This window comes from Balaenoptera acutorostrata, chromosome 17 (genome assembly GCF_949987535.1).
Source record: "Balaenoptera acutorostrata chromosome 17, mBalAcu1.1, whole genome shotgun sequence".
Lineage (NCBI taxonomy): Eukaryota > Metazoa > Chordata > Mammalia > Artiodactyla > Balaenopteridae > Balaenoptera > Balaenoptera acutorostrata.
The window spans coordinates 67,847,528-67,864,819 of NC_080080.1; the positions used below are offsets into that span (position 1 = coordinate 67,847,528).

General features: G+C 41.6%; 1 protein-coding gene across 3 annotated transcripts in view; it reads left to right on the forward strand.

Moving 5' to 3' along the window:
- The window catches only part of SLCO5A1 (solute carrier organic anion transporter family member 5A1), a 132,942-nt gene that overhangs the window by 44,057 nt on the left and 71,593 nt on the right, over positions 1–17,292 (forward strand). For all 3 annotated transcript variants that reach the window (XM_057532364.1, XM_057532365.1, XM_057532363.1), the window contains 2 exons: positions 7,248–7,380; positions 12,368–12,585. In XM_057532364.1, coding sequence (XP_057388347.1) covers positions 7,248–7,380; positions 12,368–12,585 — 351 coding nt within the window. The remainder of the gene's footprint in view (positions 1–7,247; positions 7,381–12,367; positions 12,586–17,292) is intronic.

Genomic DNA, 17,292 nt, shown 5'->3' on the forward strand with positions numbered 1-17,292 from the left:
GAATTGTTTACACTCCCAAGAGTTGGGGACAGCAGGGATGAGGTGGCAGGAGGGGCCTCCGGCCATGATGTGGTACCCTGGACTCTCTCCCACCCTGATGTAGGAGGGAGAGAGGGAGGGGAGGGGAGTGGCAGGAGAGAAACAAGTGCCCAGGAGGCCCAGGACCAGGTCCCCGATTTCCCTTTCTAGAAGGCCTGCCCTCCACCGCACAGTGGAAGTAACTTGTTCCTCAGCAACAGGAAAATCTCTTCTTAAGGATGCTGAATGGTCGGGGAAGCCAGTGGGCTGCTGCTCTCCACCCTCACTGTCTCAGAGCAGAGGGTCTGGCAGGCCGCACACAGCTGGGTACTGAGACCCGCGGATGGGGCGGGGATGGCGGCGGCGGTGGGCCCTCTTCTCTACCTCCCCCCGCCAGGTGTAAGATCACCTGCAGTTCCCTGAACACGTTGGGCGCTTCCAAATCCCCACGCCTGTGCCACGAGAACCCCTCAGCCGCTGGTGTCCTTTCTCCCATCCTTGCAGGCTTAGGCCAGGAGCCCTCTTTTCCATGAAGCTCTCTCTGTCCTCTCTCCTCAACGGTTACAATGCATCATTCTTCCCCTGTGGTCCACAGCGCGTCGTTGGTGTTGGTTGTATTTAATCACTGAGCCTTGAATCATAGTTGGTTTTACATGTTTCTTTCTGGGGGACCACGCACCCCTCTTACTCACCTTTGCAATGCCCCCTCCTTGTCCCAGGGCCTGGCATCACAGAGGGCATGGCTGAGTGAGTGACCTGTGACCCCGCGATTGGAGCGCTGCTCAACTATTTGGGATATGAGGCCAGGAAGGAGGTGACTGCGAAGCCCTCTGTGATACTGGGATCTTCGCTGGTTTTGATTGGGCCCCTCGGTTTCCCAGGTCCAGTGAGGCTCGTGGCTGCTTGACTGACCACTGTGAGGAGTTCTGGAGTCATTTCTTGGGGTTTAGGGTTTAGGGGAGGAAAACTTACCACCCCAAATATCTCTTTGGCATGGGATTATTTCGAGCTGAAAATAATCAAGGCCCAAAAGACTCGGGAAGAACATTTGACCTTCCCCCTAAGTGCATAAAAGTGTAGATAGAGGACCTGTTCCAGGAAGGGAGCTATCACTGTAGATAACTATGGAGGAACTACGTGTGCAGGCAGGGAGGAACCTAGCGAAGTCAGTTTGTTAAAATTCCTCTCTGTGTCCCGGAGTCTCTGCCTGGCCCAGCAAGCATTCATTTACCAAATCTTTGCTTTTCCATCTCCATGTGAAATTGCCTTCCTCCCCTTTGAGGTCCCGAACCACTACCCCCAACATCCTCTTTTGTCTTTAGCTGAACTTGGTGTTTAAGGCTTTGGCCTTGGTATAATGGCTTCGGCCATTTTGGTGAGTTGAGTTTTTCTGAGTTTCTCCCATGTATACATGTTATTAAACTTTCGTGTGATTTTCTCCTGTTAATCTGATTCATGTCAGTTGAATTCTTAGACCAGCCAGAAGAACCTAGAAGGGCAGAGAAAATTGCCTGCCCTCCAACAAGGAGCAGGTTGAGTTACCCAACATAGATTCCGTAGACTTCAGAGAGCTGCTGCCTGGGTCGCAGCTGATCTCACGGAACAACCTTATTTGAGATAATTTTGTAGCCAAGTTGGGATTTTGTGATGAGGAAGGAGGACCTTTCAACTCTGCCAGAAATGGAGAAACGGAGGTGTCTGACTGCAGGGGTGGAACAGGTGCAGGCTGGCATCGCAGGGTGCATTGTGCTTCTTCTCTCAAGGAGCCACTGGGAAGGTTGATCAACCCGTAGGACCCTCCCCAGGGCAGGCGGAACTGAACGAGGTGCCCTCTGCCTTGTTTGTTTCACTCTGCGGGCCTGGCTTGTCTTACTGTTGGTGCTTATTCATCGGAGACCTTGGATTTAGAACTTGCATTTTCTCATTACTGGATAATTCGAGACAACAATCATAGGGTCCAGCTAATCAAATAAGCCGTGTGCAAAGCGAGCCTGGAGCCCAAGGGCAGAATTAACCCTGAGTCGCTCAGGCTGCCATCTCTACCTGGCGGGAGGAGTCATGCAGGGCAGCTGGGACAGAACCACAGAGACAGTGGGGAGATGGGCCCAGATGTGATACGAAGCCCAGCCCAGCTTCTAACAAGCTACTGCTAAAACTGATCACAAAATAAGCAAAATGTAAGAGAAGACTAAGATAAACAAAGACTGTTAAAAGAAGATCTTGTCAGAAGGATAAAAAAAAGAAAGAGAAACCGCCAAATACAAAAACATAAATTCAAATTCAGGAGTATAACAAGATTTAAAGTTTGAAATCAAACAAATTTTTAAAAATAAAGAAATTAGCCTAATAAAAATAAGGCTAAAAAAGTAAGTAAACTTACTTAAGGTATGAGAACTAGAAGGTAATCAATGATTTACAAGAAAAGCTTGAAAATTAATTAAAAAATAAAACCCGGATGAAAAGTGTTTTTAAAAAGATAAAATGCAAAACAAAACAAAAAATGGTTCTGAAGAACCTAGGGTCAGGACAGGAATAAAGACGCAGACATAGAGAATGGACTTGAGGACATGAGGAGGGGGAAGGATAAGCTGGGACGAAGTGAGAGAGCGGCATGGACATATATACACTACCAAATGTAAAATAGATAGCTAGTGGGAAGCAGCCACACAGCACAGGGAGACCAGCTTGGTGCTTTGTGACCACCTAGAGGGGTGGGATAGGGAGGGTGGGAGGGAGACACAAGAAGGAGGAGATATGGGGATATATGTATATGTATAGCTGATTCACTCTGTTATAAAGCAGAAACTAACACACCATTGTAAAGCAATTATACTCCAATAAAGATGTTAAAAAAAAAAAAAAAAAGAAGAATGGAATGGTCCAGCGTTCTCTCAAAGGGGAGGTGTGTGAGACCATCCATGGAGGGGGCAGGAAGAAAAGACTGGAACTGTATTTATGTTTCTATTGTTAGCTCATCGAATAGCCTGTCTTCTCAGTATAAGCTCCTCATCATGAGAAAAAAAACCAGTGATAGTATAATCACATCTGATGAGACACAGTCAAAAACCATGAAATTACCAAATTCACTAGATGAAATACGGATTGACATCTATGTCATTAGCTAGTGTCTCAAGAGGTGATAGACACTGAGGAAGAGTTTGTCACTGACATCTGTGGTTAATGGCCGTAGAGGATGCAGACTCCGTGGTGGTGATGGGAGTAATGAATAATGGGAGTCAGTGTGGGTGTGGCCTCCTATACTAACGGGTATGGGGGACACAGCAGTGAACCCCTCCGTCAGGCGTCCCCGATCTCGTGGAGCTTATGGTCTGGTCGGGAAGAACAGGGGATCAACAAGATGAACCAAGGAAAGATAAAGTGTGTTAGGTGGTGATACATGCTGAGGAGAAACGACGGGAAGAATGGGGGAAAGAGTTGTAACTTTTTAGATGACATGGCCGAGTGAGGTCTCGGTGAGAAGGGACAGAGTAATTACCTGGAGGAACGAAGGGAATGAACCACTTGGCTGTTTCTGGGCAAGGCACCCCTGCCCACCACGCACAGAGCACGTACTAACACCCTAATGTGGGAACGTGCCTGGAAGGACGAAGGAGAGTGAGGAGGTCAGTACGCCTGGAGCCCAGTGAATAGCTGGGGGGTGGAGACCGAGGGGTGGGGCGAGGGTGTGGCCAGGTCCTTGCAGCCACGTGAAAGGACTTGGGCTTTTTTCCTGGGAGTGGAATGGGAAGACACTGGTGGGTGTGAGCAAAGAAGCGATGTGATCTGGCTCGTGTTTCTAGAGGATCAGTAAGGTCGCTGTGTTGAAAATACTTTGGAGGGAAGTAAGGACAGGAGCACAGAGACCAGCTGGAAGGCCTCGAGCAATTTTCCAGGTGAGCGATGATGGTGGCTTGGACCAGGGTGGAGGTACGGAGTGGCATATTGGACCTGATTTGATGGTAGAACCAACAGGATTTACCAATGTAGATTCGAGCTGTGAGACAGAGACTAATGGTACGTACACAGTGTTTTACTGGAAAGTACACTGGGGGTACATGCTTCAAACCTCTTACTGATACGAATGTGTGAGAAAAATTGTGGAGGCCACTGGGAGAGACCGTATATTGTCTACAGGGATTTTGAGGATAGAGATCACTCAGGGGAGGATGGCCAGTGCTGGACGTGGTTGGGCCTTGAAGAATGGGTGGGATCCAGGGGGTAGAAAGGCCTGGGGCGCACCCTGGTAGCCACAGAGGAAGGGAGCTGGCTCTGCCCAGGCCTGTTCTGAATCAGTCTGCCTGGAGCCCGAGCACGGGCAGTAGGTTTTAGTATTGAAACGGTATCAGGCCAACTCGTCCCGCCCTTGAACTCCAAGTAGAGTTGTTTCTTTGGGGCGGGGGGAGGAGCTGATCGGGATTTTTTTTTTTAACATCTTTCCTGGAGTATAATATAATTGCTTTACAATGGTGTGTTAGTTTCTGCTTTATAACAAAGTGAATTAGCTATACATATACATACATCCCCATATCTCCTCCCTCTTGCGTCTCCCTCCCACCCTCCCTATCCCACCCCTCTAGGTGGTCACAAAGCACCGAGCTGATCTCCCTGTGCTATGCGGCTGCTTCCCACTAGCTACCTATTTTACATTTGGTAGTGTATATATGTCCATGCCACTCTCTCACTTCGTCCCAGCTTACCCTTCCCCCTCCCCATGTCCTCAAGTCCTGATTGGGAATTTTTGACTGAGAGAGTTAGTGGTTTGCTTTAACAATTTGCTCCTCTAAAAAGCTCTGAATAAGTGCCATTACTTAATGAATTAACAAATGTTAACTCAGTGGCTAGAGTGATTTATTTACTAAATGGGACTATAGTAGTAAGTTATTATATATACATATATGTATGATATATATTTATAAATATATAAACATATATTTATGTATTTAGCATAGTTATTGTACTATATTATATAGTATAACATGTACTATAGTTATATAGATGTACATATGTAGATGTACATATATGTATTTCTGTTAATGAGAGTGATTCCATTGGACTTAACATTGTTTGCTATATAATAAAAATGAATTTTTCTGATTCTATCGGTGAATTTTCAAAAGCTTGATCTATAGTTCGTAAAGCAGTTAAGGTTTCTTCTTTTTTTTTTTTTTTTTAATTTTATAGCTACTTTATTTATTTATTTATTTATTTTTGGCTGTGTTGGGTCTTCGGTTCGTGCGAGGGCTTTCTCTAGTTGCGGCAAGTGGGGGCCACACTTCATCGCGGTGCGGGGACCGCTCTTCATCGCGGTGCGCGACCCTTTCACTATCGCGGCCCCTCCCGTCGCGGGGCACAGGCTCCAGACGCGCAGGCTCAGCAATTGTGGCTCACGGGCCCAGCTGCTCCGTGGCATGTGGGATCTTCCCAGACCAGGGCTCGAACCCGTGTCCCCTGCATTAGCAGTCAGATTCTCAACCACTGCGCCACCAGGGAAGGCCCCCAGTTAAGGTTTCTTGGTGCACGTTATTTCATTGGTTTTCCATTCACCGGCTGATTGCGTGGTCCTGCCAGCACACATCCTGCACACGGCTTCTTGGCACTTCAAGATGCTGCACGCAAATGCCCCAGGCATAAAGAGTATGGCGGAAATACCTTTTCCTCCCTCTGTGTTTGTAAGACAGTCTCTTTCACGCCAGAAGAACAATTTTGGGGAGATGATTTGTGTCACATTTTGGCCTCATTACAGTTTTGAGTTGTAAATGGCGCTGGTTTGCCTGGAGGTGTAAACATACATTTTATCTTCATGTGCTTATGGGAATACCTGAAACTGAAAAAGTACTTCCTATTCTTGAGTTCTGTTTTAGGCTATAAACAGAGAGGTTACCAAGATATTTATCAAAATTCAAATTTTATTTTATTAAAAGCATGAGTCCAAAAGAATGCCGATTACTTGCTGCTATGCCTCCGTTCTTCCTTTCCAAACACAGATGGAGAAGTCTAAGAACCTAATGTCTTATTGTTACAATCATATGATTCTGTAAGATAAACACTGTGCTTTTCTCTTTGGAAATGGTGAGGAAAGTGGGAGCAGGTGTTAAATTACTGTCTCTAGTTGTAAGTTACAGGAAGTATAGGGTTTTTCAGTGTTTATTTAGGTGCAGCTGATAAAGTCAGGCAAAGGGATTTGGAGTAGTCCAAATTTGCTTTCTGGTAAATAGGTACTATTTAAAGGATATGACAAATCACATATTTATTCTTTGGTTAAAATGCACGAAAGCAACAGAAATGAGAAGCATGTATCACCTGAGTTTATCATGCCTTGCACACAGGGGTATCTTAAAAGTGTTTATTGATTTGTCCCCAAATAACTGAGTTTCAACAGGAGGAAACGTGTTTGGAGTGCAGCTAGATTTTTCTATGACTTTCAAGGAATTCCCTATTCTACGTCAAAATTTACAAATTAGCAATATGTTATTTATTTTAAAAATTTCAATCACAGCAGTGAAAATAATATAAAGAAGTGACAGTGCATCTGTTGTTGTCATTTTTCCTATAAACCCATTTTGATGGCCACATTTTTCTGGGCAGAATGACCACCTTTCTGATCTACTGACAGTCAACACCCCTCTCCCTTTGGACACGTGCTTTAAAATTTTTTCAAATTCAGCTGTGCGTTAGTGCTTTCCATTCGGACTGTCTCACTCATGCCATTTAAGGAGATTTATTAACCTTTAAGTAATATTCCTCATTTAACAATAAACCAAACACATTGCGAGGTCTTCTTTGATTCTCAAGTGGTGATTTGAAAATATTAGTGCTTTGAGGGTGCTGAATCCAGCTTCATGGCAAAACTGGCCTCGAGTTCCCTCAGCCCGTTAGAATATCTTCTAGCTGGGATGAGGGACGTCTACTTCTTGCTCTTTTCTTATCTTGAGACTACCTGTTAACCTCTCTTGGTTATCCAGTGACTGCCTTAATAACTAGCCCAGGTCTGTACTTTCAGAAGTAACCAAAGAAGTTCTGATGTTCTAAGAGGACAACAGACAACAGTTAAATAAAGGACATGGTTTGAAACCCAAATGTCAACATAGACAGGATCTCTAAAGTTCTCTGTTTTTGGAAGTTGTTAACTGGATTTAACTGTGACATATGCATGGTATGACTGAAATTAGACAACTACTGAAACAAATGACACAATGTTATATTTCACATTTCCCCTTCTGTCTTCTCAGCCATCATGTATGTCATGGGAGCACTTGGTCCTGCAGTGGGATATTTGTTAGGTGGACTTCTTATTGGTTTTTACGTTGATCCCAGAAGTCCCGTTCACCTTAATCAGGATGACCCTCGTTTCATTGGAAACTGGTAAGAATCGTTTATTAAATCTTTTATTTCTCTTGGTATTATGATAGAGTCATCGTTCCCTTGTAGTTAAAATAAGAATTTCCCCAATGGGAAGATGAAAAATAGCTAAACGTCACCTAGGAGGGGTTGGCAGGCAGGATAATAATCCCCAAAGATATCCTTGTCCTGATCCCCAGAACCTATGAATGTGTTACCTTCACATGGCAGAAGGGATTTTGCTGATGTGAATAAGTTTAGGCTCTTGAGATGGGGAGATTATCCTGGATGATCCGAGTGGGTCCAGTATAATTACAAGGGTCCGTATAAGGGAAAGAGAGAGGCAGGAGGGTCAGAGTAAGAGAAGGAGACTTGATGATTGGAGCAGAGGTTGGAGTGATGTGTCTCAAAGATGGAGGAAGGGACCATGAGCGAAGGAATGCAGGTGGATTGCAGAAGCTAGGAAAAGCAAGGAACCAGCTTTTCCGCTAGAGCCTCCGGAAGGAATGCAGTCCTGCCAATCCAGTTTTTACTTCTGACCTCCAGAACTCTAAGATGATACATTTGTGTTGTCTTAAGCCATGCCACCCCTGGTGATTTGTTATCACAGCAACAGGAAACTAACACAGGGGAGTTGGGAACTTCAGTTTAATCCATATTCTTTAGGTCTGAGATGGCTGTTTTCTTCATAGCAGAGGGAAGGAAAAGGGGAACGCGGCTGTGTCGGGACTTTCCTGTGTACTTTAATCGTAGCTTTCATTATCTTTTCTGTGCCTTTAAAAAAATATTTTCTCCCACTTCCTTATTATATTTGTGTTTCTGCTTTGTCCTCCTCCACTGCCCAGGATTCTAGCCCTGCGTTTCCACTGTCCCACTCTTAGTGAATCTTTTCACTCGGTAATAGTTTGTTTCCCGGGGTGTCCTGGAGATGTAACCACTCTCTCACTTGCTAGCCTTTAATTGTCTTGCTAAATAAGTAAGCTTAGGATTTAGAAGGAGAACTCCAACTTTGGATGGTAGGTTACTTATCCATATCTCCAAGGGCTGCATTTGAATTCTTCCCAATCCTCAACTTGAACAAAAGGAGTTATTTCTTCATGATTGCAAGCATTCGCTCAAAGTATCGGCATCCCAAATTCATTAAACATGGATGGGTAATAGGCATACATTGATAAGAAATTTTCATTTTAGAACAGAGAGTTTCATTAATTAGAAACTAGTGTCAAGTAATTACTTTCTAAAGAGTTTCTCAGACTACTTGTGTTCCCTCTGTGTTTCATTATAAGTTAATAACCTCATAACTTGAGCTGTGTGAGAATAATGTTTAACACTATTTTCTAAGCAGTTAATAAATATTAATTAAATTATAGAACACTTGTTATTTTTATAAGTAAATACTCTTTGAAGGTGGAAGTGCTAAGATCTAGATGAGCCTGGCCTGGTAGAATTTTCAAATCATGCAAAAGGGAGTTCCCTTGTCAGCAGTAGGGGAATGACACAGGAATTTTAAGTTCTTGATCAATAGTGAAATTTTTGGTCTCTACTGTTTTCTGTGCAGTTCTGAAATAATTCAGAGTAAAGATTTTTTAAAAAGTTCTCAGAAAACTAGATTATTAAAATGTATCTCTGAACATCCCATGTATAATCTGTGTTCTGTATAGATTTCCATGAGAAGAGCATGGCAATAAGGGAACATCTGGAAGGAGAAAGGCAAGGAGGACAGCTCAGGGGCAAGGAGAAGGCAAGGAAGCAGGAGCTTTAAGATTACAAGTGCTTTATGCTGTTTTCTAAAAGTTTTCTAGTAGACATCAACCCAGCTGGTAGCAAAGTGGAACAACTGAGTGCAGACCCTGAAGCCACACTCCCCTGGTTTTAAATCCCAGTCTGCCACCTAGTAACTGTGTGACCTTGGGGAAGTTACTTAACTTCCCTGAGCCTTGGGGGTTTTTTTAATCCATAAAATGGAAATAGTTGCAGTACCTCCTTGATAGGGTTGTTGTGGGGAATAAATGAGTCTATGTATGTGGCGCTCTAAGCAGTTCTTCCCACATAATGTGTGTTAGCTATTATTCAATCCTTTGAATTTAATCAATGTTCAAGTAGTTTTATTCATTTTAATGGCTCAATATTCTACAAATGATAAAAGTTGTCAATACAGAAATGTATACTAGGGGGTCTCTTTGAAAATGAATTTTGTTTATTGAGTAGCTCTGTTTGTAACAGACTTCTACCTGGAACAAAGACAGAGTTATTTGATACAATGTTAGTTTCTATGGTGCCTAGTGGCAATGATAGGTTTTTTGGTAAATATATGCTGGAAGAGGGAAGGAAGGAATGAGTGAATAATGCTAATATTAATTGGGTGCTATGTATCAAGCATTATTCTAAGAGCTTTACCAACATTTTCATTGAAGCCTTATAACAACCACATGTAGTCACTAAGAGTGTGCCCATTTTGCAGATGAGGAAATTGATGATCAGCAACTTGAACACCTTGCCCAAAGTCTCAGAGTAAGTGGGAGGTGGACAAGAAATTGAGTCCAGGGTGCAGGTTTTAGTCAGTGTACTTAACTGTCCTCCCTTCATGAATAGTCTCTGAGTAATGGTTCATGAAAGGGAGTCAGGAGCCCTGGCTTTTCAATTTTAGCTCTTACTGATGCGTCTTTTTCCAACATATAATGCACGCTTCCTTGCCTTACTTAGCTTTTCTCAACGTCCTCTTTAGCACCACCATTATATCATGTGTTAACTTCGATGTTACTGGAGACCGATTTGCTCTGCTTAGAAATGTCCCTAAACATTTTTTTATTTTTTTGTCTATTCACTATAATTCTTTCCCTTCTTCTGTTATTTTCTCCCTTTGGGGTACTCTGAGTGTATCTTTAATGTTTGCATATAATTTTAAGTCAGTGGCTCTGGGTGGAGGCGGGAGCCCTGAGTGCAGATCTACATAAAAAACAAAACTAGCTACCGTGAATTTATTGTTGCTTTGGGGGCAGGCATTTTATTAGGTCTTATACATTGTCTTATTAATTTTGATAACCCCCCCCAAAAGTTATTATTACTTCCCTTTCAGATGAGAAAGCCTGTTCAGAAAAGCAAACTAATTTCCCCAGGATCTTAGAGCTAGTAAGTGGGAAAGACAGGATAAAAACCCAGGTCAGTCTGAAGGCACAGCTCAAGAATTGCCCCTTATAGTCTGCTGCCTGCCCTCTTCTGGAGAGGGCATGAGAGGTCCAGGAAACTAAGGGGTTCAGGGGACTTGAATGCAGAGTTTGCAGAAAGAAATTCAAGAAAGGTAATGGCAGGGCTGGGTTAGTAAAGTCCTCAAGTACAAAAAGGGCCAGATATTATCATAGCTATGTCCCTGCAGACAGATGGCTCTGTTTTTAAAACACCTATCTCATTCAATTTATTTATTTAGGAAATTTTTTGAGTACCTAACCTGTGCTAGGCACTGGGTTTGTGATTAAATACTGAATCATTGAGATTGCTGGAAGTCTGCCCTGAGCAGTCTTCTAAAAATAAAACCTTTTTCTGATTGCTTTTATATCTTAATTGGATATAATGTTAAGTATCTTTGAAAATAGCACACTGGATTATTAATGACTGGTTCTAGGAATCATTCTCTCAGTTAAGCTGTGACCTTTAGCAGCTGATAACAGCATTTTAATAGAAACACTTATTTTCTAAAAATGAATTTTCACTTTGCAGTTGGTCTGTATTCTTACTGGGTTATGTTCAACATGAATGCTTAGAATGCTGTTTGCATTCTGATAACAATGGATGGGAAAGTATTGATACAGAGGCCAGAATCTGAGCGTTTATGAACTTGGAAACTTTGAGGACAGAGTTTGGAGTTGAGGAATCCTAGCTGGAAAGTTAGTGACCCTGTTAGGCAGGACCAGGGACCTCTATTTGCTAAGAAAAGGTTGAAAGGGGACTGAAAAATTGCCCTTGGGGAATTATGCAGGCAAGAAGCCCAATGCCTTAACACATGTTCTAATACAGAACTAGAATTAGAGATCTACTCTGTATTTGCTTCCTAGTTTCCTCAGCATGGCAACCTCAGATGAGTCTGAAGACAGAATCTCGATTCTGCATAGCTCAAGTTCCACTTCCCAAGTTCCAGATCAGTGCTACTCAAAGTGTGGTCCCCGGCCACTGCTGCCCACCAGCAGTTACTGGTCTGTGACAGAATATGGGCTGAAATTGAGAGTAAATATTGAGAAACTTAAAAAAAATTTTGACAGAGTAATTTTGTGTCTGACACATTGATTTCCCATCTGAATTTTTATAACATTCATCTTCTATACCACATGATCTAACAATTGTATACATTCTTGCATTTCTTAGAATTGCTTGGAATCATTTCTTATATCTTTAGCTCGCTTTACAAGCAGATTGTAAGTTCTTGAAGGCAAAGGTTGAGTGTAAATGTCTTCAGCTCCACTCATAACTTGGTTAAGTTTGGGAAGGCCAGCTAAGAAGGGTTAATACATTCTTAAGTGCTTGCAGAAAAATATTTGAATGCCATCAGCAATTTGAAATACATTTCATACCAGATATTAATGGTTTTCTTCTAAGAAAAAAGTGTCCATATTGGTCCAGAAAGCATGCTATAGACTCTATATTATTTTTCTCTTAAATTTATGGGCTATTGATTTATTATAAGATGCACACTGTAGTAGGACTAACAATGTTAATTAGCAGAACTAACATATATGTGCTCAAAAATACTTGAATTGAATGAAATTCTAGTCAGGCAGCTTATTGTAATAGTCATTATAATACTAGTATAATTACTGCATAGATTTCTCATTTATACCTCAGAAAGGGAGGATTCCATACTATATTTTCTTAAGTTGTCTAACTTCTTACTGCTGTACACTTGATGAAGGTAAAAAGTTCTCTCTGGAGAAATTTATCACCACAAACTTCTACTTTGCTAATTTGTTCACACTCATAATACCAAAGCCATAAATGCTATTCACATTTCCCAATTTTTTAGGTGGAGTGGATTCCTCCTTTGTGCCATTGCAATGTTTCTTGTGATATTCCCAATGTTTACTTTTCCAAAAAAGCTTCCTCCTCGACACAAGAAAAAGAGAAAGAAAAAATACTCTCCTGATGTTGCTGGTGACGATGACGTTATGAAGGAGAAACCAAACAATTGTGAAGAAGTGGACAAAAAAGTTTCTTCTATAGGATTTGGAAAGGATGTCAGAGGTAAAGTATATCTTTTGAATAAATACGTGCATGGCATTTCAGATCAGTGCTACTCAAAGTGTGGTCCCCGGCCACTGCTGCCCACCAGCAGTTACTGGTCTGTGACAGAATATGAGCTGACATTGAGAGTAAATGTTGAGAAACTTAAAAAAAATTTTTGACAGAGTAATTATGTGTCTGTTGAATCTAATAACAACAATAAAAAATTGGGCTTAAATTTTGTATGTTTTAAAATTTTCATTTTCTAGTAATTCATCTTTAATGTATCTTGCAAAAGTATCAGTAACAATAGACTAGAAATAATAATTAAAAAATAGTCCTTCGTCACAGATAGTTTGAGAAGCACTGATTTAGATTCTAAAGGTGAAGACTTCATACTGTAATTAGAGATGTCTGATTTTTAAAATAATCATTGCATTATACAATGGATGGTTTGTCTCAGGGAACCGTGCGTTTGGTAGTGTGGCCTGATCCTTACATAAATATAAAACTTACCCCTAGGAAAGGATCTTGTTCAACAGTGGCTCTGTCAAAGCTTGAAAGTGGCCGTGGAGAAGGGCAACCAGGGGATGGGTCTCCAAACCCAGCATAAAAACGTCCAGAGAGTTCCAGTGATGTGTACTGGTCTATTTTTTCATTTTTATCTCTCTTAAAAAAATGACTTTATTAGAGCCAGATTAGGCAATCTCAAATCTAAACAACTTAATCTTAATCAAGCCATTTTTGTTCCATATTCAATACCTCTGTTGAATGGCAATAAATTCCTTTATTCCAAGAAACCTATAATGCTACATTCCCGTTAGTTCCTGTCTATTTCTTGAATTCTCTGAATTGATTTTTCTAACTTATGAAGCATAATACTTATCAAATGCTTACATCAGTTAAGGTTGTTTTAGGGTAAATTTACCTAGGCACATTATCATCTCATTTTGACTATGTATACAGTAAAGGCAAAGAGGAACCTTTCAGGCCTAGAAGGAAGTTACTAATATATTATGGAACTGTCCCTGCAGCCTAAGAATGGTTAGATTGGACTATTTTTAAAGACTATATTTGTTCAAAGCAGTGAAGTGACATTTCATTGGAAATGCTTCTTCCCAGTTAAGTTTTAGATTTGCCTTCCCCGCTCCCTCCTCATTATTTTGGGACAATGTGTACTTTTGGAACTGCCAAAATTACCTCTTCTGCTCTCGTAACATAGAAGATTCTCTGGATGGTAGCTCTTACCCTGTGGACCAGTCCATCATTTTTCGTGGATGCATGATGGACCATAATACTACCAAGGGAGTGACTTTTTTTTTTTAAACAACCCAGTTGAGAGCAAAGTTGATGTTAAAAAATTTACAACATAGGAACAGACTAAGAGTTTTAATTTACAGAGAATATAAAGTAGACTCAAGGAGGGAAATAAAGGCTAAGCTAAAATGGTATATTTTATAGCTTAGAGGTAGATGGCTCGAATGTGGAATATATGCTCTGTTGGATAGTAGAGAAAAGGGAGAGAGAAGACTGATATGAAATACCAACAGCGGACACAACCGTTGATGGGAATGAAGTCCTTGGAGGAGCCAGTGTGGACAATGCTTTCAGTGCCCCATCTGTACTGTGGGACCTTCCCGTTGTCAAGGTGGAGGATCTCCTGAAGGTCTGTGGGTCTTCTTTTGCCTGAAGGTCTTCTCTGTAGGCTGGGAAAGTGCTTGACTCCTGCCGATTTCAAGTGCCAAGGAATTAACACCCTGGCCTCCCACGCCTAAAGCCATCTTAACCAATGGCTGATAAACATCCCAGCTCCATCCCCTCATGGGTGAGACAATCCTGAGGTATGTTTCTACATCCTTTGTAAGCCGCCCTTTCTTCCTGTGCATCACGTCAACACTCCCATCCAGTGTTTCCTGAATCTCCCAAATAAACTGTTTGGCCTTGAATCCTTAACTCAACTCCTGCTTTTGGGGGAAAGCTCACTTAGGCAGGCAGGTTCAAAAGCGGTAAAAGCCATCATGGGATTTTAAAATTATTTTTCAGAATTGAAACTATGTACTATTTTGTTGGATGTCTTCTTGTACTGCTAAGGATTGTTCTTCTCCATCTTTTCTATGTTCAATTTGATGGTTCAGGATATTTTCTTTTAGAGGAAAGAATAAGAGGAGTCTTTTGACAGTGATGGGTAGTTGGTTTATAAAATCCATTTTCATTCTGGTTTTCTTGTCAGTATTTCTGATAAATTCTCATCTTTTTCACTCTATGCCTTAATTATGATGACAGATCTTACTTCGGCAGTGAACCTTCCTGATTAGGACGCAGAGCTGGTTTATTTTATTACTTCTACTTGCACTGGATTCTCTAATTGTATCTAGACTGGAACTTCCAGAGACACTTTCTTTTGTTAGAAAGGAATCCTGTTTAAATGGGAATATAAAGTGAAAATGTTTTGCTAAAAATTATTCAAGTGATATTGATGACATTGGAATAATGTTCAAATACAATATTTAAAAATAATTCATATATATCTTGCACATTTTGGTTTCTAATACCTTCACCTATAGGAAATGGCAGTCTAATATTTAATCTGATTTTCAAAAGGATCAATTAAATCTCTGGGAATCATTCCATCACTGACACAATTTGTATTACAAAGCTGAGATTCATTATTTAGGTCTTGAATGAAAGAGTGGTTGCTAAGATTTCATTTTGAGTTAAATCTGAGTTTGATTCCCAGATATTCTTTTTCCTCGTCCTGTTTTTTGGAATAAGGCTCCTTTTAGTCTTTATTTTATATTTGAAATCTGTGCATCAATATTAGCTTCTTCAAAGAGAAGGTGGAAAGGTGGCCAAGTTAGTATTTCTTAGTTCCTAAAAACAAAAATGATTTACACCATACAGAATGGTGCTCTTTGAGAAGTTTTATTGCAGAGAATGCAAGAAGAAAATACACTACACTTTCTACCCTCTGCCTCCACATTTGAATGATAGACATAGGGAAAATCTGACTCCGTGTTTCTAGATTCTTATTATAAATTATGCAGGAATAAGACTGTTTCAAAACACCACAAAGGAGAAAGTAGAATTTTTAGTGTGTCTGCATCACCTTCCCATAAAGAGATTAGCATTGATTGCTTCAACATCTTACCCATAAAAATAAATGGTTAAAATATTTAAGTGGATCAATTTTCCTGAGGTTTGAGGTCCAGCATTTAAAAAGTCTTCTAACTCTAACTGGATATTTTTCTAAACAGAAAGCTTTTGGTAGCAGTTAATCGTAAGAAAATGTTTATTTTATTTTATATTTTTCTCAAATTTATTTATTTATTTATTTATGGCTGTGTTGGGTCTTCGTTTCTGTGCAAGGGCTTTCTCTAGCTGCGGCAAGCGGGGACCACTCTTCATCGCGGTGCACGGGCCTCTCACTATCGCGGCCTCTCTTGTTGTGGAGCACAGGCCCAGACGCGCAGGCTCAGTAATTGTGGCTCACGGGCCCAGTTGCTCTGCGGCATGTGGGATCCTCCCAGACCAGGGCTTGAACCCGTGTCCCCTGCTTCGGCAGGCAGATTCTCAACCACTGCGCCACCAGGGAAGCCCAAAAATGTTTATTTTTGTGTCCACTTTTAAGCTTCATTACTTGGCATTATTAATTAGCATAAAGTATAACAGACTTTCTCTGCTAGACTTTTGTTTGTGTTCAAGTAGAATATATTTGTCATCCTAAGTAAAATAGCTACTCTGAGGTGATGCACTGATTTAAAGAGGCTATTGGAAGTTATTGATCACTAGAGGGTGATGTTGTCATCATTTAATTCAATGACTATTCACTCTGTAGAATCAGCTGTACCCCAAGCTGTGGCAGATCAGAAGATGAGTGAGCCATGGTTTGCCCTCAGAGAGCTTATAGTCCATTGAGGGAGACAGGACAAGTACAGATGGAAATATGCTAATGGCCAGAAAGGAAGATGGTGTGAGAGTCAGAGGCAGGCGAGGGAACATCTAGTTGGGGGATCAGGAGAGGTTTCATGGAGGAGGTGGGATTTGTGATGGACCTTGGAAGACTGGGAGAATGTCAGTAGGTGGAGGTGGGATGGTGTGGGTATTCCAGTCAGAGAGAGCAAAGGCAAGAAGGTCAGACTGGGGTGATGTATTTGAAAATGCAGTGTACTGAGCTAGTGTATTGTGGTTGGTGTGTTGGATGTGCATGGTGGAAGCCTGGGAGGTAAGGTTGGGAGGGTAAGGTGGGACCATATTGTGCGTAGAGAGTTCTAACCTTAACTGAGTTTGGCCCAAATGGGCAGTGGGGAGGTTTGAGCAGCCTTTGGCAAGCACTCTATTAGGTAGATTAGGGAGGGAAGGGAGTGGAATGGAAGGAGGGCGCCCAGCTAGAAAGCTACCGACAGAGCCCGAGAGAGGTGATGATGGTTTTGCTTAGTACAGATGGAAAGGACAGTAGCATGCTAAATTGGTTTTTTTTTTTTTTTTTTTTTTGGCCACGCCGGGATGGGATCTTAGCTCCCTGACCAGGATCTAACGCATGCCCCCTGCAGTGGAAACGCAGAGCCCTAACCACTGGACCGCCAGGGAATTCCCTCCTTGTCCCCTTTCAGTTGCTTTCAACTCTGCAGCCAGAAGGATCCTGTTGAAATGCCACTCCTCTGCTTAAAGCTTCTGTGGTCTCCCAGTCTAACCCCTGGTTACCTGCCTGCCCCCATATCCTTCTTGCAA